The 22,080-nt window shown below is 35.4% G+C and overlaps 1 protein-coding gene across 1 annotated transcript in view; it reads left to right on the top strand.

The window, feature by feature from the left end:
• Positions 1-22,080, top strand: part of VPS13C (vacuolar protein sorting 13 homolog C) — a 190,569-nt gene that overhangs the window by 147,047 nt on the left and 21,442 nt on the right. Inside the window, exons 65-74 of the mRNA XM_023510002.1 lie at positions 4,750-4,891; positions 5,885-6,025; positions 6,767-6,848; positions 6,968-7,037; positions 7,742-7,853; positions 7,959-8,072; positions 16,086-16,225; positions 18,176-18,257; positions 20,397-20,510; positions 21,306-21,423. Of these exons, the coding sequence (XP_023365770.1) occupies positions 4,750-4,891; positions 5,885-6,025; positions 6,767-6,848; positions 6,968-7,037; positions 7,742-7,853; positions 7,959-8,072; positions 16,086-16,225; positions 18,176-18,257; positions 20,397-20,510; positions 21,306-21,423 (1,115 nt within the window). The remainder of the gene's footprint in view (positions 1-4,749; positions 4,892-5,884; positions 6,026-6,766; positions 6,849-6,967; positions 7,038-7,741; positions 7,854-7,958; positions 8,073-16,085; positions 16,226-18,175; positions 18,258-20,396; positions 20,511-21,305; positions 21,424-22,080) is intronic.

Here is a 22,080-nt window from a genome sequence, read left to right as displayed (position 1 = left end):
CGTTTATCAGGTTGAGGAAGTTCCCCTCTATTTCAGTTTGCTCAGAGTTTTTATCATGAATAAGTATTAGATTTACATGATTTAGAGTAGATATTTTATTCAGTGCCTTTATTGTCTGGTACCCCCAAACACATTATATGTTGAGGACATTGTTAACAATGTCCTTGACTAATATCAATAAGCTATATAAATTAAGATATTATAGATTTATATTTTTTATTATAGTAAGAAATAGTCTCTAATTCAAATGTAAGCAAAGTACAGCCTATGGGTCAAATCTAACCTCTGCTTCCTCTTTCATACAGCTTTTGATCTAAGAATGATGTTTTATGTTTTTGAATGTTAGAACAAATCAGAAGGATAATATAACATAATATTTTATAATATAAAATTCAAAGTTTTTTGCTGGTGAAGTCTTACTGGAACACAGCTGTTTTTACTCTTTTACCTGTTAGTGGCTGCTTTTGTGCCACTGCTCAGTGTACCACAAATCACAGTGTTCGAGTGTCAAATATGTATATTGCTGTGCTCCAGTATTTATTTTTTATTACCGTAACCCATCATGCCAAAACAAAAAGGGAAAGTAGACTTCGAATTCACTTTTTAAGGGCTTAATGGAATGTAGATTATCTGTTTGTCAAATTAAATGGCAAAGCATTATTTTATGTTGTAATGAGATTAGAGTTGATATTTATAAACTGATTATTATCACATTTCCAAACCGCAGGAAAGCAATGCCCAGAAAAATTAGGAGATTTAAGGCACAATATCTCATCACAGTGGAATTTCTTCACAAAAATATGAAACAATAATGAGGAATCACTTGTTATTTCAGCAGCTAAAAGAAATGTGTCCTTAGAAAATAAACTTGTTTAAGGCTACTAGCTTAAAGAAGTGCTTTAAAAATGGGGGACATTCAGAGCAACATCACTAATCAATTAAAAAAATAAGGCATATGATATTGAGTAGTTTTCCTTGGCTCCTGATGAGTCAAAAGATGTTATCAGTAATACTCTGCTGTGTATTTGAAAAGTCAGTGCTGAGTTTGAAGTGAGTGAAAATTTAGCCTCTGTAAGAAGTCAGCCAAGCACAGCTGTGGGAGAGAGTATTTTCAAACAGGGAAAAGATATACTACTGTAGTGTAACCTGAAGTGGAATCTTCTAAGATACATTACAACTGATGGTGCGAGAAATGAGTGTGGAGCAGTTGGACAGATTTGCAAAGCTTGGGAAAATGTATAACATTGAATCTATCATGTATTATGAAAACATTAGTGTCAAACACTAATTTATTCAGACTTATGGACTTGACCATCATCAATCTTGTGAATTTTTGTCAGAAATAGAAGGTGAATGTCCTGATTGGTGTTACCACAAAGGAGTGTGATGATTTTTTATAATGTTTTTTTTTGACTTCTGGGCTGAGGTTAAAATTTTTCTAAGCAAAAAGAGCCACCCTCAATCGCTGACTTTGGAAATTAGCTTTTGCTGGAGAATTGGTAGTTTCTTAATGAATTTCAGTCTAAAATTGGAAGGCAAACGGTACTTACATGTACAACTTAGTACTGCAGTAAAGTCATTTCAAAGACAACAAATGTCCTTCAAATGTTTGAATCACAAGTAAGATCCAGCTGTTTTATATATTCCCTGTACTGTCCAAAGTTAAAACAAGAAGCAAGATCTTCACAAATACATACATATTTGGAGAGGGTGTATTTTATGACCTGCAACTTCATTTCCAGCAACATTTCCCCCAACTCAATGCAAATGTAAATTTCTGCATTTTGAAATTCATGTATGTCATCCAGGAGCTTCCTCCTAAGTTTCATTGCAGACCAGTCTGCAGTGTATTGATACACTAAAAGGCAACTATCAAGAGAATAATTTAATACAGTTGTATAAATGCCTTTTGAAAAAGTAAATAACTGCCTTCCAAGTGATATGTATGCTCTGTTAAAATAATATATACTGGCTCGGCGCCTGTGGCTCAAGCAGCTGGGCGCCAGCCACATACACCTGAGCTGGTAGGTTCGAATCCAGCCCGGGCCTGCCAAATAACAATGATGGCTGCAACCAAAAAATGGCCAGGCGTTGTGGCAGGCACCTGTAATCCCAGCTACTTGGGAGGTGGAAGCAGGAGAATTGCTTGAGCCCAGCAGTTGGAGGTTGCTGTGAGCTATGAAGCCACAGCACTCTACCCAGTGATTTTTGAGGCTCTGTCTCAAAAATCAATCAATCTATCTATCTATATATATACACACACACACACTCAGGCTGGGTATAGTTGCTCGCGCCTGTAATTCTAACACTCTGGGAGGCCAAGGTGGGTGGATTGCTTGAGCTCAGGAGTTTGAGACCACTGGAGCGAGGTCTCATCTCTAAAAACAGCTGGGTGTTGTGGCAGGCACCTATATAGTCCCAGCTACTTGGGAGGCTGAGGCAAGAAGATTACTTGTACTCAAGAGTTTGAGGTTGCTGTGCGCTATGACATCATAGCACCTACTGAAGGGGGCAAAGTAAGACTCTGTGTTCAAAAAAAAATCTGTATTTTTCTTTCATGTGAGCATGTTTATATATCAGTTTCATATTAGTATTGCGTACATTGGATACTTGCTTTTCTATTCTTATGATGCTTTACTAAGGAGAATGTTCTTCAACTCCATCTATGTTAATACAACAGATATAAAGTATCCTTTTTTCATGGCCAAATAGTAGTCTATGGTATACATTTATCACAGTTTATTGATCTATTTGTAGCCAGAATTTTTATCTGTGTCTTTAATCTCTGGGTTTGAAGAATGAAACCATAGACCATGTGAGTAAGCGAAAGGACAGAGTTTATTGAAAGACAAGGAAATAGATAAGAAAAAAAAGTGGAGCAGAACCTCTGGCAATGGAGGGGGGGTGCCCAAGTGGACAGTCCAGGTGAGCCTTCTGTCTAGGGTTTTATATACTGCTTTTACTATACTGCAGGCCGGGGGTTTGGGAAATGTATGTCCAGAACATGTTACAGTTGGCCAGGGGCCTGCAGACAGAAAATAATCCAAAAATTAGCAGAGGAATACCATCTTTGCAGAGTCCTTGGCCCAGGCAAGGCATTAGAGTGTGTGCTGTTTACTCCTGCATCCACTGTCCAGATGAGACACTGATGAGGCTGCTTTATTTCATGACCTCGCTAGGGCCCAGAGAATGGGGCTTGGAAACGGTTTCTTTGTGTCTAGAGATGGGGGTCTTAATGAGACTGAGCCCTACAAAATGGGGGTCTCTGTTCTACCCCAAACAGGGTACCTTGTATCACACTCGAGTGTTGATGGGTACTTGCATTTATTCTGTATCTTGGCATTCGTGAACTGAGCTGTGGTGAACATTCCAGTGCAAATGTTCTTATGGCAAAATGAGTTTATTTCTTCTGAGTAGATACCTAGTAATGGGATTGTGGGATCAAATGAAAGGTTTACTTTTTGCTCTTTGAGGATTTTCCATATTTTTTTCCATAGAGGTTGTATTAGTTTGCAGTCCCACCAGCACTGTAAAAGTGTTACCTTCTCTCCATATCTACACCAGCATCTGCGTCTTTTTGTCTTTGTGAGATGGGGTTAGGTGACATCTCAGGGTAGTTTTGATTTGCATTTCTCTGATGAATAGGGATGATGAGCAGTTTTTTCATATGTTTGTTGGCTGTTCTTCTGTCTTCTTGGGAGAAGTTTTTGTTCATATCTCTTGCCCATTGACAGATGGGGTTGTTTGCACTTCTCTCATTGATTAGCTTGAGTTCTCTGTAGATTCTAGTTATCAGCCTTTTGTCAGGTTCATAGCATGCAAATATCTTCTCTCCCATTCTGAAGGTTGTGTGCTTGTTTTAGTTGTTGTACCCTTAGTTATGTAGAAGCTTTTTAGCTTGATCATGTTCTATTTCTTTATTTTTTGGTATCGCTTCACTTGCCAAGGGGATTTTCTTCAGGCCAACATCATCAAGAATTTTTTCCACACGTTATCCTACAATTTTTATTGTTTTGTGTCTTCAATTTAAATCTTTTATCCAGCAAGAGTCAATTTTTGTAAGTGGAGAGAGGCACAGGTCCAATTTCAGTCTTCTGCATATAGCTAACCAGTTCTCTCAGCACCATTTATTAAAAAGGGATTCTTTTCCCAGTTAATGCTTGTGTTTGGTTTATCAAAGATCAGATGGTGAAAAGGTGGTTGATTTCATCTCTAGGCTCTTTATTCTGTTTCGTAGATCTGTGTCCATATTTTTGTGCCAGTACTGCCATTTATTTTGATAATAAGTAGCAGTAATTGGGTGAAATGTCAGCTGTCCTCAGAAGTTTATTTTTCTTGATAGAGTTGTGTTTTTAAAAATTGCACTCAAGTATTATTTTATATTTTAAATTTCATTAATTAAAAATTTGTGGAAGATTTTTTTCTCTGTCATATTTCAGTACCTGCATAATAACCTCAATTTCGTCTCTTTGTGCAAAGCCTAAAACATTTAGTATGTGGCCCTTTGCAGAAAATATTTGCCAATCCCTTAATTGATTGATGTCAATGTGTGATAGAAAAATATTTTCTTCCCTGCCCCATCTTTATGTAAGTTTGCAACACAGATACAGTTTTTGTTATTTTAAAAAATCTCTTGTATCAATATAATTTTTATAGAAGATTGATAGTTATAATAATCAGGAGTTGGATAAAAGTTCCACAAACCTAAATATGTATTCTTGATTTAATTTTCTTTGTTAATTATTTTAGTTCTGGTGTTGTTTGGGAGATGAAACCAAAACAGAAATGGAAGCCATTTAGTCAGAAGCAGATAATCTTATTGGAGCAGTCTTATCAGAAATATCAAGGTTCAAAAGGGCATGGCTGGATTAAGCTAGACCACAATTTTGAGGTATGTCAAAATTATTTTGTTTTGATTTTTATATGTGTATTTTATTGTATTGGTGGTGTTAGTAAAATTTTAATGCCCAAGTAAAGACGTGCAGAAACTAATAATATATGTTGTCTATTTTCGGTTAGAACAAACTGTTATTAAATCATATATATATATATATATATATGCACATATATACATGAAACAGGATTTAAGCCTGGTTTTCTTCTGTATTTTTATAATCTGTTCTATTTACAAATCAGTTTCATGAAAGTTGTTTTGTTTTCAGTAAGATTATGGAGAAGTTAAGGTTGCTTATTAAAACTTTTTCTCGTATTTTGAATTATACTAGTATATATGATTAAATGTAGTTTATTGATGGAATACGTAAAAGAACAAAAGAAAAGACAACTTTCTTTGTGGATATCTACTCGTGTCCAGTTGTGGGACAAATGAGTAGGTATCCACAAATAAAGTTGTGCTCTAGATAAGCTTTTACACAGTTAAAGGTCTAAGTCCCTCTAAGTTTCCAGCTTGCTGTGGTATAATCATGTGATTTGCTCCCTCTCTGTCTCTGTGTCTGATGGTTTAGTTTGCCCTGGACATCAGTCAAGTTCCCTACCCACCCCCACCAAAGTTAGCTGTGTTTAAATGAGAAAAACTATAATTAGCGTCTCCACATAAGCAAGCAATTAAACTACTCATTGTAAAACAAAGTTTAACAACTATCTGGAATTATCCTTTACTATTGGATTTGTTTTACATAAAGTATGCTATTTTAAGAAACATTTTTATAATTAAAAAGTTTCACAGTTGTTTTCTAATATTGTTAGAAAATTTATGCTTCTGCTTCAAAAATGTCAACTGTAGATCACCTTAAGAGATCTCTTGGTGAAACAAAGGAATAAAGATTATTGTTTCTTTCGATTTGATAAATAAACAGATATTTAAAATGGAATACCTACTGTGCTAATACCAGCTCATCACAAAGCCGTGTACTTTTTTTTCCAGGTCAATTTTGACAGAGTTCCAATGGAAATGCGCCTTCCTATTCAGTGCCCTATAAAACGAGATTTTTTATCAGGAATTCAGATTGAATTTAAGCAGTCTCCTCACCAGAGAAGTTTAAGGGCCCGGTTGTACTGGCTTCAGGTAACATTTTCATCCTCTGTTAAATAGTATTTCTCATCACTTTGGGAATCTTGGGAATGAAATTCCTAATTGTGATTGCTTTTTTTCCTCCTTCCTCATATCCTATGGATTCAATACCTTACAATCTAAGTCCAGAGTATCTGTTGAGACTATTAGTTTGATCAGTTAGCATGAAAAGTGGTTTTTATTTGCATTGAGCTCATATATTTTTAAATGTTTCTTTGAATTTGTCATGGGATACCCACATAAGATTTTCTGTTATCATCCTTCATGGCAAAGAGCAGAGATTTTTTTATTGAAGGTTCTTTCTGGATGCTCGCTTCCTCCCTCTGGGCATTGTTCTCTTCCTTCCCTATAAATGTTAAATACTATTTAGAGCATTTTTATTCTTTTTCTACTTATCCTCTAGTTTCATATTTAATCTCTACTTGCATTTTATTTAAACCATAAACAATTGAAATCTCACATAATCCACAAGTATGAATGTTTCCACTAATGACTTACATACTATGCAGTGGTAATGCAATTATGAGGGTATTTAGGTATTCCTTTATTTAAAGACTTGCCCTTGATGAGGTATGGAAGAAGTTTTATAGAGTTAAAATGAAACTTCTAATTGTACCACACATACATATAGATAATTATGATGAAACTAATGACTTTTTAATAAAATTCTTTGAGACTAAAAATTTAAATCTAATTTATTTTAAACCGTTCAAAGTTGGTCTTCTTTTCTTTCAGATTGATAATCAATTACCAGGTGCAATGTTTCCTGTTGTATTTCATCCCGTTGCCCCTCCTAAATCTATTGCTTTGGATTCCGGTAAATAACATTAAATTGAAATACAGATATGCCATGTTTATAAAAATTAAATAGACATTAGTTTAACATAGTATAAATAAAGTATGTTTTTTTTCCATTGTGCTCCTTCTTCTTTGTAGAGCCCAAACCTTTTATAGACGTGAGTGTCATCACAAGATTTAATGAGTACAGTAAAGTCTTACAATTTAAGTAAGTAAATATTCTCCCTGTTTGTCTAAAGGAATTTAAAATTGTAATCTACATTGAAAATAAATTTTACTCTTTTTGAAAGTGACTTTTGTATAAAAATTAGTTTCCAGCTGAGCATATTATTTCATTTTTAGTTGAATGATCTTTTAGCTTCAACTTATTGTAATAATAGTTTGTACATATTTTAAAGTGTGGAATTCCTTCAGCCTTTGTAACTTCAATTAGAATATAAAGTAATAAGTGAAATATAAATTATGTATGTATTTATGTTATTTAAAGCAATTGCTATGAACTTCAACAATTCAGAAAAATACATGCTGCATCATCCAGTTGTATTTGTCTTGTCTACAGTGTGCTAAATGTGGACACGTGGGACTTTAAGTGCTAATGTACCAGTGTTATTGTGAGTCAAGCTTTTTTTTTTGTTTTTTTGGCAGTTTTTGGCTGGGGCCGGGTTCAAACCCGCCACCCCCGGTATAGGTATATGGGGCTGGCGCCCTACTCCTTTGAGCCACAGGCGCCACCCAGTGAGTTAAGCTTTTACTCTAGTGAAAAAAGTCTGAGTAGGCTTTGATCTTACTGACGTAATTTTAAAGAGATGAAGAAATGAGGTCTCACTGTGGATTTTGACTAAAATCAATTTGAACATAAAAAATTGTAAAGTTTAATAATTCTTTTCCATTTTTACAAATAATTTTCCTTAGGTATTTTATGGTCCTCATTCAGGAAATGGCCTTAAAAGTTGATCAGGGGTTTCTAGGAGCCATTGTAGGACTGTTTACCCCAATAACTGACCCTGAAGCTGAAAGAAGACGGGTAACAATTTTTATTTCTTTGGAAAAATATAAAAAAAAATCAGCTTTTTTTGAATTGTAGTAGATAAAAGTATTAAACCAAAAATTTTTGATTTATTTTTTTCAGACAAAGCTAATCCAAAAAGATATTGATGCTCTAAACACAGAATTAATGGAGACTTCAATGACTGACATATCAATTCTTAGTTTCTTTGAACATTTCCATATTTCTCCTGTTAAGGTTTGTGGTAATTATTATTCTGAAAATTTAGTGGAATAGTTGTGGAATTTTCAAACAGTCTGTGTACAAATGTTTGATTTGTAACATCACATATTTGGTGAGAATTTTGTTTGATTAATTGAAATAATTAAGACAATTCTCTATAACATATGTACAGCCTTAATTCCCACAGAGAAACCACTAGAGCATGTTCTCTAGTCTTGAATTAATAACCCCTTTATTCAAAGAAGAAGCTGACAAAAGCATTTCTTAATTAAGCGTAGAAGTGCTTGCCAACGTTTAATGTTTTGGTTGCACTCAGTAACTGCTATCACTGTCTAAACAGAAAGCTATAATGGGTGTCCTAACCAGAATGTGAAAACGCTGAAGTAGGTATTATCCTGTTGATGTGATGTTTTTACCCCTTCCAAAATTTGATTGTAACTAAGGGAGTGGAAAATTGGATACCTTTCACTTGCCTGATTTTGTGCTTTATGAATCCATTTCCTTTTCCCCTTTTGTTGTTCTTTTTAGCTTTTGTAGGGAAAGGTGACTGCTTAGTAAATTTACAAATGCTTTCAACTAAAATGCTCTAAACTTGTGTAATGGGCCAGATTTACAATTAAGTAACTCTTTAAAATATTGATGATCCTTTACATTCTCAAAAACTGTTTACAGAACATTATTTTCAATTACATTCACTAATCCATTCAGTTAAGTGAATAAATTTATAAAATCAAGTTATTTTTAAATAGTGTATTAATTTGATGATATCAGACATTCACAGTGTTAGGTTTAACAGTGATACTGTTTTATGTGATAGGCTATATGTAGTTTCCTTCTCATTATTAAGTGAAAATCTGTTACAGGATTGAATAATACCTTCAACAAATATTTGCTGAATGCCTATTTTCAAAGTTGCTGTGGAGAGATAAAATGACTTCACTGAGTTTATAATCTGGTGGTGGGTACTAAAATTTGATAACTTATTCATGTTCTGGGATTTGTGCCATGAAGTTGAATAATGAAGAGGATGAGCCACAGTTATTTTTTTAGTGCATGGTGACTTTGTCCTAAGGAAAGGTAGGATCTCTGTCTACCTGTGTTTGCTTTCCGTGGATCCCAACACTCCCTGACTTTGCATATGGGCAGAGGTTCACAACAAAGTAACAATGAACAGCCAGGCTTTCCTCGCCTTGCCCCAGGTCTACTTTACTTGAGCTATATACTGGTTAGCTAATATGTGAGATGACAAAATGGGAAAGGAGAGTCATCTGCTTTATTTACATGTGTTGAATTGCCTTTTGTGTCTTCTTTCACTGTTGCACTAATTAAAAGCTAATAAGAATGTGAAAATCTCATATTTACTGAATTGGAGGGTCCATGGAAACTGAAAACCTTTTAAGAAATTATTTGGAGAGAGGACCCAGGCAGGGGAGAGAGCAAGGTGATGGACTAGAAAGATCATTCAGTTGAGCTCTCCTGGAACAACTGGGGAAAAAGAGAGAACCCAGCTATACTTGGTGCAGAGACCTTATCCAGAGTCATAGCTCAAGGAGTACTGTGAGGAGGTAGTAAGCTAAATACAGAATATGATGTGGAGTGGTGGAAATCCAATGAATTAGGCAAGTGATTGTGAGTGGCTGGGCTTGGCTAGCTGCCTACAGAGGTCTTAGATGGGAGGAAGCCGTTTAGGAGTTTTCAGTTGTGGGGGGAAGCTGCACGTTGAGTGAAAAGCTTGGAAGAATGGGTGGACTTGAACAGCAACCACATCTGAATGCCAGTTGGAGTGGTTTGCCATAGGTTTGGTGACTGGTGAGGTAGCCATACTGAGGTCTCCAGAGGCAGGAGGCTGTCCTTGTGGGAAGGTCATGAGAAGTTCTTAGCAGGGGCCTAAATTCTGCCTGCCAGGATCAGAACTCCACTCTTGGGACAGGCTGAAGGACTTCCATGCCCCATGGGACTAGAGTCAGGGGCACTGTGTGAGACCTGCCCCCGAAGGATTCTTGTAAGTTTTAAGATCTCAGTCCGGTAGGGTCTAAATGCTCAAGACACAATCAGGCAATTACCAAAGGCACCTAAATTTGGAATAAGGACCATGGAGGTTGCTGGTTGTTCTGTCCCCTAAAAAAACTACAGCACCACCTGATATCCCAGTGACATATTGCAACATATTGTCATCAAGAACAAGTACTTTTGTTTGAAACAAAGGAGGCAGTGAGAAGTAAAAATGGAGACAAGGAGGTGAACAAGAAGAAACAACACAGGAGGAGGAACCAACAGAAAAATTCAGTCAACATGAAAAACCAAAACAGACAAACTCCCTCAAGGGACCATGAGGCAGCTACTGCAGAAGAGTCCACTTATAATGAATTAATGGACTTGACAGAAAGGGAATTTAAAATATGAATGATAAAGACAATAAAAGGAATGGAAGAGAAAATGGAAAGATAGAACCAAATGTCCAACAAGAGATAGGTACAATATAGAAAGGATATGGGAAACTTAAGGAAATGAAGGAGACAATCAGGGAATGTAAACACACAGCAGAAAGTATCAAAAATAGGTTAGACCATGGAGAAGAAAGAACCTCAGAGCTAGAGGGTAAAGTTTATGAGTTAACCCAGGTAGTAAAAAGACGCAGAAAAGAGGAGAGGGAAAGCAGAACAGGCACTTAGAGAACTATGAGACTCCATGAAGCATTCTAACATAAGAATAATAGGGATTCCTTAAGGGGAAGAAGATTGTCCCAAATGAATGGAAACCCTACTGGAGACTATCATAAAAGAAAACTTACCAAGTTTTACTAAAGACCCCAACACGCTACTTTCAGATGGATATCAAACCCTGGGTTATCTCAACTCAAACAGAGCCTCTCAAAGACACATTGTAATGAACCTGTCCAAAGTCAAGATGAAAGAAAAAATTCTGCAAGCAGCTATGAGCATGTGCCAACTGACCTACAGAGGCAGAGCCAATAGGATGAGAACAGAATTTTCAGCTGAACCCTCCCTTCTAAGCCAGAAGAATAAGGTCATCCACCTTCAACAATTAAACAAAAAATTCCAGCCCAGAATTCTGTATCCTGCTAAACTGAGCTTCAAAATTGGTGGAAAAATCAAATCTTTTGTAGATATACAAGCACTGAGGAAATTCACCATAATAAGACCAGCTCTACAGGAAATACTTAGACCTATTTGCAACACTGACCACAACAATGGACCACTAGCGGCGTAAACACCTAGAAGCTAACTTAGCATCCACAGTGGCACAAAGGATAGAACTACACAACAGACTTCCACTAAATAAGATGAATAGAACTCCGCCACACTTATCAATTCTTTAAATAAATGTAAATGGACTGAATTCACCACTGAAGAGACATAGGCTGGCTGATTGGATGATAAAGCAAAGCCATCCGTATGCTGTATCCAGGAGACACACCTCACCTTGAAGGACAAATCAAGACTCAGGGCTAAGGGATGGAAAATAGTATTTCAAGCAAATGGAAATCAGAAGAAAGGAGAGGTTGGCGGTCTTATGTTCAGATACATGTGGATTTAAAGCAACTAAAGTTAAGAAAGACAAAGATGACACTTTAAACTGGTCAAAGGAACAATATAGCAAGAAGAAATTTCAATTTTAAATATTTATGCACCCAACTTAAAAGTTCCCAGATTCATGAAACAGACCATGATGGGTCTGAGCAATATGATATCCCATAACACCATAGGAGTCAGAGACTCAAACACCCCTCTGACAGAACTGGACAGATCCTCTAAACAGAAACTAAACAAAGATACAAAGGACTTAAATGTGACCCTGGAACAAATTAATAGACATTTATAGAACACACCATCCCTAAAGCTAAGAAATATATACTTTGTCTCGTCAACCCATGGTATGTACTCCAAAATTGAATACATCCTAGGATACATAGCAAACCTCAGAAAAATTAAAAGAATAGAAATTATACCTTTTATCTTCAACTCCAACAAAAATGTTCATCTCCCCCACACAAAGACTTGAAAATTAAACAACCTAATGCTGAATGATAGGAGACTTTAAGAGGAGATAAAAGAGGAAATCATTAAATTCCTCAATCATAACAACAATGCAGACAACAAGTTACCAAAACTTGTGGGATACAGCAAAAGCAGTCTTTAGAGGGAAATGTATTACATTAGATGCTTGCATTAAAAAAACTGAAAGAGAGTGCATCAACAAACTCATGAACCATCTTATGAAATTGGAAAAAGAAGAACAATCTAATCCCAAACCCAGCAGTAGAAAAGAAATAAAATTAAATCAGAGATGAATGAGATTGAAAACAAAAGAATCATTCAGGAAATTAATGAAACAAAAAGTTGGGTTTTTGAAAAAATAAATAAAATTGTTATACCTTTGGCCAAATTAACTAGAAACAGAAAAGTAAAATCTCTAATAACCTCAATCAGAAACAATAAAGGGGAAATAACAACAGATGCCACAGAGATACAAGAGATTATCTCTGAGTACTACAAGAAACTCTGTGCCCAGAAATTTGACAATGAAGAGCAAATGGCAAAATACCTGGAATCACACCCTCTTCCTAGACTTAATCAAGAAGAAATAGATCTCTTGAACAGACTGATTTCAAGAACTGAGATTGAAGAAACAATAATAAAAAAAAAAATCTCCCAACAACAACAAAAAAAGCTCTGGTCCAGATGGCTTCACACTAGAATTCTATCAAACCTTCAGAGAAGAGCTTATACCATTACTGCAGAAATTATTCCAAAAATTCAGAAGGAAGGAACCTTCCCCAACATGTTCTATGAAGCAAACATCATTCTGATACCAAAACCAGAAAAAGACCCAACTAAAAAGGAGATTTTCAGACCAATTTCATTAGTGAACATAGATGTAAAAATTCTCAATAAAATTCTAGCCAGTAGATTACAGCTACACATTAAAAAAAAACATTCATCATGATCAGCTGGATTTCATCTCAGGGATGCAAGGCTGGTTTAACATAATGCAAGTCTGTAAATGAAATTCATCATAACAACAGAAGCAAAAACAAAGACCATGCGATCTTCTCAATAGATGCAGAAAAAGCATTTGATAAAGTTCAGCATCCTTTTCTAATTAGAACACTTAAGAATTTAAGCATAGGTGGCACATTTCTTTTTTCTTTTTTCTTTTTTGCAGTTTTTTTTTTTGGCTGGGGCTGGGTTTGAACCCGCCACCTCTGGCATATGGGGCCAGTGCCTTACTCCTTTGAGCCACAGGCACTGCCCAGGTGGCACATCTCTTAATCTGATTGAAGCTATCCATGACAAACCCACAGGTAATATTTTACTGAATGGAGTAAAAGTGAAAGCTTTCCCACTTAGAACTGGAACCAGACAAGGTTGTTCTCTATCACCACTACTGGTGGTGCTGGAAGTTGTAACCAATACAGTCAGGCAAGAGAAAAAAAATATAGGGCATCCAAGTGGGAGCAGTGGTGTCGCTGTTTGCCAATGATATGATCTTTTACTTAGAGAACCCCAAAGACTCAACCACAGACTCTTCAAAGTGATAAAAAATATATAGCAATGTCTAAGGATATAAAATCTATGTCCACAAGTCAGTCTTTGTATATGCTAATATCAGCCAAGATGAGAAGCTAATCAAGGACACAATTCCCTTCAGAGCACGTTCAAACAAAATGAAATACCTAGGAATATACATAACAAAAGAGGTGAAAGACCTCTACAAAGAAAATTACAAAATCCTAAGAAAAGAAATAGCAGAAAATATTAACAAATGGAAGAATTCTTCCCAGCCTCAGGATAAGAGATTGAGGAAACAATTAGGATAAGGCTGGGAAGAATTAATATTGTACAAATGTCTATACTACTCAAAGCAATCTAGAGATTCAAGGCAATCCCCATTAAAATACCATCATCATACTTTCAAGATTTGGAAAAAATAATTCTTTGTTTTGTTTGGAACCAGAAGAAACCCCATATAGCCAAAACAATTCTTAGTAATAAAAACAAAGCTGGGGGTATCACCCTACCAGACTTTTGGCTATACTACAAGGCCATAGTGATCAAAATAGCATGAAATTTTGAAATATCCTGATTTTAAATCCTGAGACATTGCTGTATTTTTTGATCACTTCCAGGAGTCTTGTGGTTGAGTCTTTGGGGTTCTCTAAGTATAAGATTATATCGTTGGCAATGAGTAAGAGTTTGACTTCCTCTGCACAAAAACTGGCATAAAAATAGAGAAAATGACATTTGGAACTGAATAGAAAACCAGGAGATGAAATTAACCTCTTAAGGACACCTGAGCTTTGATAAATCAAATAAGAACATACGTGGGGCAAAAGAATCCATATTCAATAAATGGTGCTGGAAGAACTGGATAACCACATTTAAAAGACTGAAACTGAACCCACACCTCTCACCACTTACAAAAATTGATTCAAGATGCATAAAATATTTAAATCTAAGGCATGAAACAAAAATCCTCAAAGATAAGTGTGGGGAAAACACTTGAAGATACTGGCCTTGGGAAAGATTTTATAAAGAAGACTTCTGTGGCAAAAATAGCAAAAATAAACAAATGGGACTTAATTAAACTGAAAAACTTCTGTACAGCTAAGAAAACAACAACCAAAGCAAACAGACAATTTTCAGAATGGGAAAAGATATTTGCATATTATGAATTAGACAGAAACTTGATAACTAGGATCTTTAGATAACGCAAACTAACAAAAAAAGACCAAACAGTCCCATCTATCACAGTGTTAGAGAGATGAAAAGAACATTCTCTAAAGAAGACACATGAATGACTAACAAATATATGAAAAAATGATCACCATCCCTAATCATCAGAGAACTGCAAATCAAAACCACCCTGAGATGTGAGCTAACCCCCGAGAATGGCCTACATCACAAAGTCTCAAAGCTGCGGATGCTGGTGTGGATGTGGAGAGAAGGGAATACTTTCACTACTGGTGGGTCTGCAAATTAATACAACCTTTTTGGGAAGAATTATGGAAACTCCTCAAAAAACTCAAATTAGACTTCCCGTTTGATCCTATAATCCCATTACTTGGCATCTACACAGAAAGGGGAAAAAAAAAAAGAACAACTTTTATCATAAGGAGATTTGCACTAGACTATTTATTGGAGCTCAATTTACAATCATCAAAATGTGGAACCAGCATAAATGCTGACCAACCCAGGAATGGATCAATAAGCCATGGTATATGTATACCATGGTATACTATTCAGCCAGTAAAAAGATGGAGTCTTAACATCTTTTGTGTCAACCTGGATGGAGGTGGAACACATTCTTCTCAGTAAAGCATCACAAAAAAAGAGAAGCAAGAATCCAATGTGCTCTATTCTAATATGAAGGCAGTAGATGAGCTAATATAAGGTGGGAGTAAGGGAATGAGCAAGTAGAGAGGAGGGAGTGGGATGGGTGGGTCACTGTGTATGGCATACTTCTTGGGGGTGGGACACAATTATAAGAGGGACTTTAACATATGCAATCAGTACAACCTAATTCTTTGTACCCTCAATGAATCCCAAACAATAAAAAAATTATAATAAATATTTATTTGGAAACTTTATTATTGTTGCCTATTTGCCATATTTATTATAATTATTACATAATGGTTATTTGTTGCCATAGTGATTTGCCTTGTTAGATGAAAATAAATGATTATACATTATTTTGACTAGCAGACTTGCTTGTATGTCAGTTAACTTGCTTTTCTTCTTAAAACCATTATGCCATTTTTATAAACTGCGTTGGTCTCCTCCATATGAACAGAATGCTACTTACACACTTTGAATAAAATTGGATGTTTTGGATTTTATGAAAAAGTAAAGAGAATCAGATGTGAGTTCTGTATAGTGTGTAGAATGACAAATAATAGGTTTCAGGAGGACTCTAATACTCTTTTTGTATCTGGAAGACCTGGTTCCTGTGTATATAATTCTTTTGTTTTTAGCTTTCATTTATTATACATCATTTTTCTTTCAGTTGCATTTAAGTCTTTCTTTGGGTTCTGGAGGTGAAGACTCAGACAAAGAAAAACAGGAAATGATCGCAATTCATTCTGTCAACCTGCTGTTGAAAAGTATAGGTGCTACTTTGACTGATGTGGATGACCTTATATTCAAGTAAGACTTCTGTTAGAGCACAGTGGAAAGCATGTGTACCAAGGTCGTGTTTCTGGGTATTAGTTCTCTGAATTTATACAATATTAGCTTAGAAAAATGATAACGTATCTCTCTACTCACATTTTAAGACTTTGGCTCATTTCTAATTATACTCTTTAAATATGCTTACTTTATTCATAATGTCAAGGTAGGGAGTCATATTTTCTTTGGTTATTCGTATATACATGAATATAGAATAAAATTGAATTATTTTAGTTGTGTGTTATAAATTGACTGTTTTTAAATAGAACTACATTTATAAATATGTAGCAATGGGATGAGATTTCAGTGTAATTGTATGGTAAGTTATAGATAATAGGAAAAATTTTCTACATTTAATATGAGAACATATATGTATGCCAGATACATATAAATTAAATAAATATTTATTCAATTGAGTTTTCAGCAGTGGTATTTGAACAAGTAGTTTAGTGGGAGGAAAAACCCCATTTAGATCCGTTTCACCTTACTTGTACACTACCAAGTTTCAGAGAAAATAAAAGATAAAAGATAAAATTCAAACTGAAAAGTCTAAAAAAAAGTTAATTGCTATCAAATCTCTGAATATAAGATGTCTTTCTAAGTTTAAAAGCAATAAAAAAAATCTCAAGGCAAATACAAGGTAGATATGACTATGTAAATATTAAACACTACAACAAAATCAACACAAAAAAAGAATTTAGAAAATATTCAAAAAAGAATTTAGAAATAAGATTTTAGAAAACATTAGTAAGAAAATCCTAAAGATATCGTTGATATCTCAGCCAGAGGACAATAAGATAATTCACGAAATGGAAGATACAGCAGCAGATAGTTGAACTGTTCAGCTTTGTTATTTATCAAAGAATATATACAAATCAAAGCAAGTTGTTAAAAATGTCAAAATATGAGCAATCCTAGTTTTGAGAGGGTGAGTCTAAGAAATAGGCACTTTCTTATACTCTTGACATTAAGTGGAAAAGTTTACCAAGAATCTTACATGTTTTTGTTGTTTTTCTCTTTTTGGGAATTCTTTTCAAAAAAATAATTTTGGAATACAATCAGAGAGTTCAGTGTACACATGACGTCATTCATTATTATGGCAAAAATTAGAGATGTCTGACAATGGAACAATTGTTTGTTACAACACTGCCACGTGGTTGGAAAGCTATGGATCCATTAAAAATGGTTATGGAGAATTTTAAATAATGTATAGAAATACTTATCCATAATGTTACATGTAAAAGTAGCATACACAGTGTTTTAAACATTTTATAATTGCCTATAAAAGAAAGGAAAGACTTCAGGTAGAAATGAGAAGAAAACACTTTAAAGTCTACTGTGTGGCAAGACTGTGGTTGACTTTTCTTTAAATTTATTCTTATTTTGTGGAAATGAGTCTTGTTCTGTTGCTCAGACTGGAACGCTGTGGCATGGTCATGGCTCACTTGTAACTTGTAACTTCTGAGCTCAAAGGCTCCTCCTACCTCAGTGTCCTAAGTAACTAGGACTATAGACATGCACCACCACATCTGGCTAATTTTTAAGTTTTTGTACAGATAAAGTCTCACCGTGTTGCCCAGGCTGGTGTCAAACTCATGGCCTCAGTCAGCCTTCCAACCTCAGACTTCCCACAGTGCTGGGATTACAGGCATGAGCACTGTGGCCAGCCGATGGTTGACTTTTTTTAAAACCTTTCCTACTCTTTATGTATGTATGAAAATTTGTATGGAAATGCACTATTTTTATAATATTCAGTTATTATGCTCTTGAGATGTCAACCATAAATTATATAAATTACATATGGCAGATGTGCAAAGCTCATTTTGAAAACATTAGCTATGATTAGAATTAGTTGTCATTGAAATTTTACGTTCCATTATTCATCATACAATTTTAGTGTCTGTGACTCTTTCATTTTTCCCCTTCCAGGCTTGCTTATTATGAAATCCGATATCAATTTTACAAGCGAGATCAGCTAATGTGGAGCGTTGTTAGGCATTACAGTGAACAGGTAATTTCCTATCATAGTAGTAAGGAATATACTTCACAAAATATCAAGATGAGACATTTGTACATCATTGTGTAGTGTGTGGTAATATTTACCTCAGTTTGTGATCTTGTTGCATGGTGGTTATTTTGAATAATTAATTTCTACTTTTTTAGTTCTACCCCTATATATGCCTTTTTCTTTCTTTCTTTCTTTATTTTTTTGAGACAGAGTCTCATTATATCACCTTTGGTAGAGTGCTGTGGTGTCACAGCTCACAGCAACCTCAAACTCTTGGGTGCAAACGATTCTCCTGCTTCAGCCTCCTAAGTAGCTGGGACCACAGGTGCCTGCCACAATGCCCGGCTATTTTTTGTTGTTGTTGTTGCAGTTGTCATTGTTGTTTAGCTGGCCCTGGCCGAGGTGGAACTCGCCACCCTTGGTGCATGTGGCCGGCACCATACCCACTGTGCTATGGGTGCTGAGCCTATATATGCCTTTTTAAAATTTCCTCCAGTCCCTTTTCTCCTTTGTGACTGTACTTTCACCACTGTGGGAAGGATAGTGATTTTAGAGTCATTATACTTGATTTCATCAGTGATTATAGTTTCTAGTATATTATAAGAGAAATTCTAAGCCATTTTCCTCCCTGTGCTTTAGTTATTTCTATAGACAATTAAGTTTGTGAACTTATCCTGGAAAAAGTACTACATACCTGGAGGTCCCTGCGTTTACCTTTCAAGTACTCCCCTTGGGTAGCTATGCACTGGTGCCAGAGCCTGTCCACCCTTCAAAGCAATTTTGGGATTCCTTTCTCTGGAATGGCCATCAAAGCTGTTGCATTATTACCCTTGATGTCCTGAATGTCATCAAGATGTCTTCCTTTCAATATTTCCTTTATCTTTGGGTAAAGAAAAAGTCAGGGGGCCCCACACCAGGCGAGGAAGGAGGGTCCTCTAATACAGTTACTTGTTTATTGACTAGAAACTCCCTCACAGCCAGTGCTGTTGGAGCTGATGCATGCCGTGGTGGAAGAACCCAGAGTTGTTGGCCGAGATGTTCAGTTAAGTCATCCCTAACCATTTCTCTATCAGTGTTTACTTGGCCTTCTGTGCTTCACATAGTCAGTCAACAGTTTTGACACAATTGGGTGAATTTTTAATGTTTTCGTCAGTTCTGCTCGTTACTGGCTGCCCTGACTTCTCTTTATTAGTGACACTTTCTCTCCTCTTAGAAAACATTTAATCTGTTTGTATATTGCTGTTTTTTTTTATGGCATTATCCCCATAGACTTGGACTAATATGTCCCCAATTTTACTTCTACTTTTGCCAAGGAATTTACAATGTTTGCTTGTTGCTCCAATTCAAGCTCTGACATTTTCACGATGGCACATAAAAACACACAACAGCAATAAAGAATAGCACTTAACACAACTGTGAGCCACTGATATACCAACATTATGAAACCTTCCTGAGTTGTTTGTACAGGCCTGCCAGTGTAAGCACACAGTGACAAGTTCACAAACTTAATTGTCAAACCTCATGTGCACAGAGCCAGAGTAGTCATTGTCGGCTGCTTGGGTACCATTGCTGTGCCATGGACGTTCAGGGTGACGTCTTTCTTCCTGCCACTGTGAGAACATGTATTCTTCTACAGTGTGTATGGACATTATGGTTATTATATACTCAAATAAGGATGCCTTGTTCCTTATTTTTTGTTTTAATTACTGATTATTCTCCATATAGTTTAACAGCAATTGTCATGAAAAGGTGATAAAAACAACTAACAACTTTTGAATAGAGATTATGTGTTCATATAATCTGCATACTCACCCCTACACAGTTTGTATAACCTCCTTGTATGAGAAGACTGAGGCTTATAGTTACTAAGTGCCTGCCTTTGACTAAGGTAACTTAACTGCCAAATGGCAGACTGTGCCTCAAACCTGATTCTTTGTAATTTGAAAGCTCCTCGGAAAGTGTTAGCAGAATTCCTGGTTAATGCTACATGATCATCAATTAATGGACGTGGTAGTAGTTATGCCACGTAGCTTTGCATTAACACAAATTTAACTAGTAACCCCCTTTTTAAGTATTTCGTCATGATGTTATTTCTTACAGACAGTTATAAATTACTTAATTTAACTACTTTTTCTTTTTTAGTTCTTGAAACAGATGTATGTCCTTGTATTGGGGTTAGATGTGCTTGGAAACCCATTTGGATTAATTAGAGGTCTGTCTGAAGGAGTTGAAGCTTTATTTTATGAACCCTTCCAGGTATTGATCTTGCATTTATTTTAAGGATAGGTATAGAAAAATGGATGTTCTATCTGTTAATGGCAGATAATAATTTGTCTTTTAAATGTATTTCGGTACTGAAGTTTAATGTTGAAACAGCAAAAATGTATCAGTTTTATATTTTTATTTAAAAACGTGAGATAACATTGAAATATTGTTTAGAATTGAGTATTTCTAGTGTCTAGGCAATAAAACAAGCCCACATTTTCCAGGATTTAATGTAATTGTAAAGATATTCTGAGTGCTAGGTAAATTAAGACTGTGTCGAGGTTTTTCCACCGCTGTGCAAAGGACTAATGGGGCATTAAAAGAAAACTCAGTCTCATATTCAAGCTTTTATCTAACCTGTCCACCTCAATTTAAGGGATCTAAGAGCTCATTGAGGGTTTCCAATAAAGCAGAGAAAATAAATGGGAGAACAAGAGATAAAAATATTTATTGGCTCTAGCCTTATTACTAGTGCAGCTTGTTTAACCAGTCTGATGAAACTTTGTACTGGGAGGCCAACTTCAAGTTGTGATTAAAATCCGTGATTTATACTTAATTTATACTAATTTTTGACATGGAGATTTTGCTAAGATTACATAGGCTGACAGTATCTTCAGACATAAAAAGTGCTCTATCAGTATTTGGAGTAGACGTTGAAAATTGTTTCATCACAATGTTTATGGATATTTGCAGATTGTGTACCTTTATGGAAACCATGGAATACTAGATTAAAAGTTTTAAACTTATTTAAATTTTAAATAGTAACTTTTTGGGTTTTTTGACCAGGGTGCTGTTCAAGGCCCTGAAGAATTTGCTGAGGGGTTAGTGATTGGAGTACGAAGTCTTTTTGGACACACAGTAGGTATGTATCATATGTTTGTGTATTTGTATATATTTCTATTGTGTACCAGAATGCTTCATTATGAAAAAATTATTATATTTACTAAAAAAGCAATTAATTTCCTAGTAATACCTTTTGAAAGACATGTTTTCTTGTTTTAAATGGAAAATAAGTTAACAGTGGCCTTCTCCTTTTTATATGTCTTTGTAATGTTAAGCTAAGGTATTTTAAATAGTTTTATTCTTCGTAGATGGGAGGCATTAATTTTTACATTTTTGTATATAAGACAGTTTTTTTATTTGTAATTATTTTTTATTAAATCATAACTTTGTACATTGATGCATTTATGGAGTTCTGGGTACTGCTTCAATACACAATGTGAAATGCTTACATTGAACTAAGTAACACATCCATCACAATTATATTCATTTCTTAATAGTTTTGAAATGTACCATTGCATCATGAAAATTAGGTGAGGTCCCCCCAAATACCCTCCCTCCTCCCACATCCACTCTTCCCTCCCCTCTGTCTCCTCTTCCTTTCTACTTTCTGGACTATAGTTATGTTTTGTCATTCATATGAGTGTGTAGGTGATTATATATTGATTTCATAGTAGTATTGAGTACATTGGATACTTTCTTTTCCATTCTTGAGATACTTTACTATGAAGGATATGTTCTAGATCCATTCAGGTAAACATAAAAGATGTGAAGTCTCCAT

Source organism: Otolemur garnettii, unplaced genomic scaffold (assembly GCF_000181295.1).
Source record: "Otolemur garnettii isolate 467f Iridium unplaced genomic scaffold, OtoGar3 scaffold00011, whole genome shotgun sequence".
In the NCBI taxonomy this organism is placed as follows: domain Eukaryota; kingdom Metazoa; phylum Chordata; class Mammalia; order Primates; family Galagidae; genus Otolemur; species Otolemur garnettii.
Note: the sequence above shows the minus strand (reverse complement) of the source record. Positions and strands in the feature narration are given on the sequence as shown.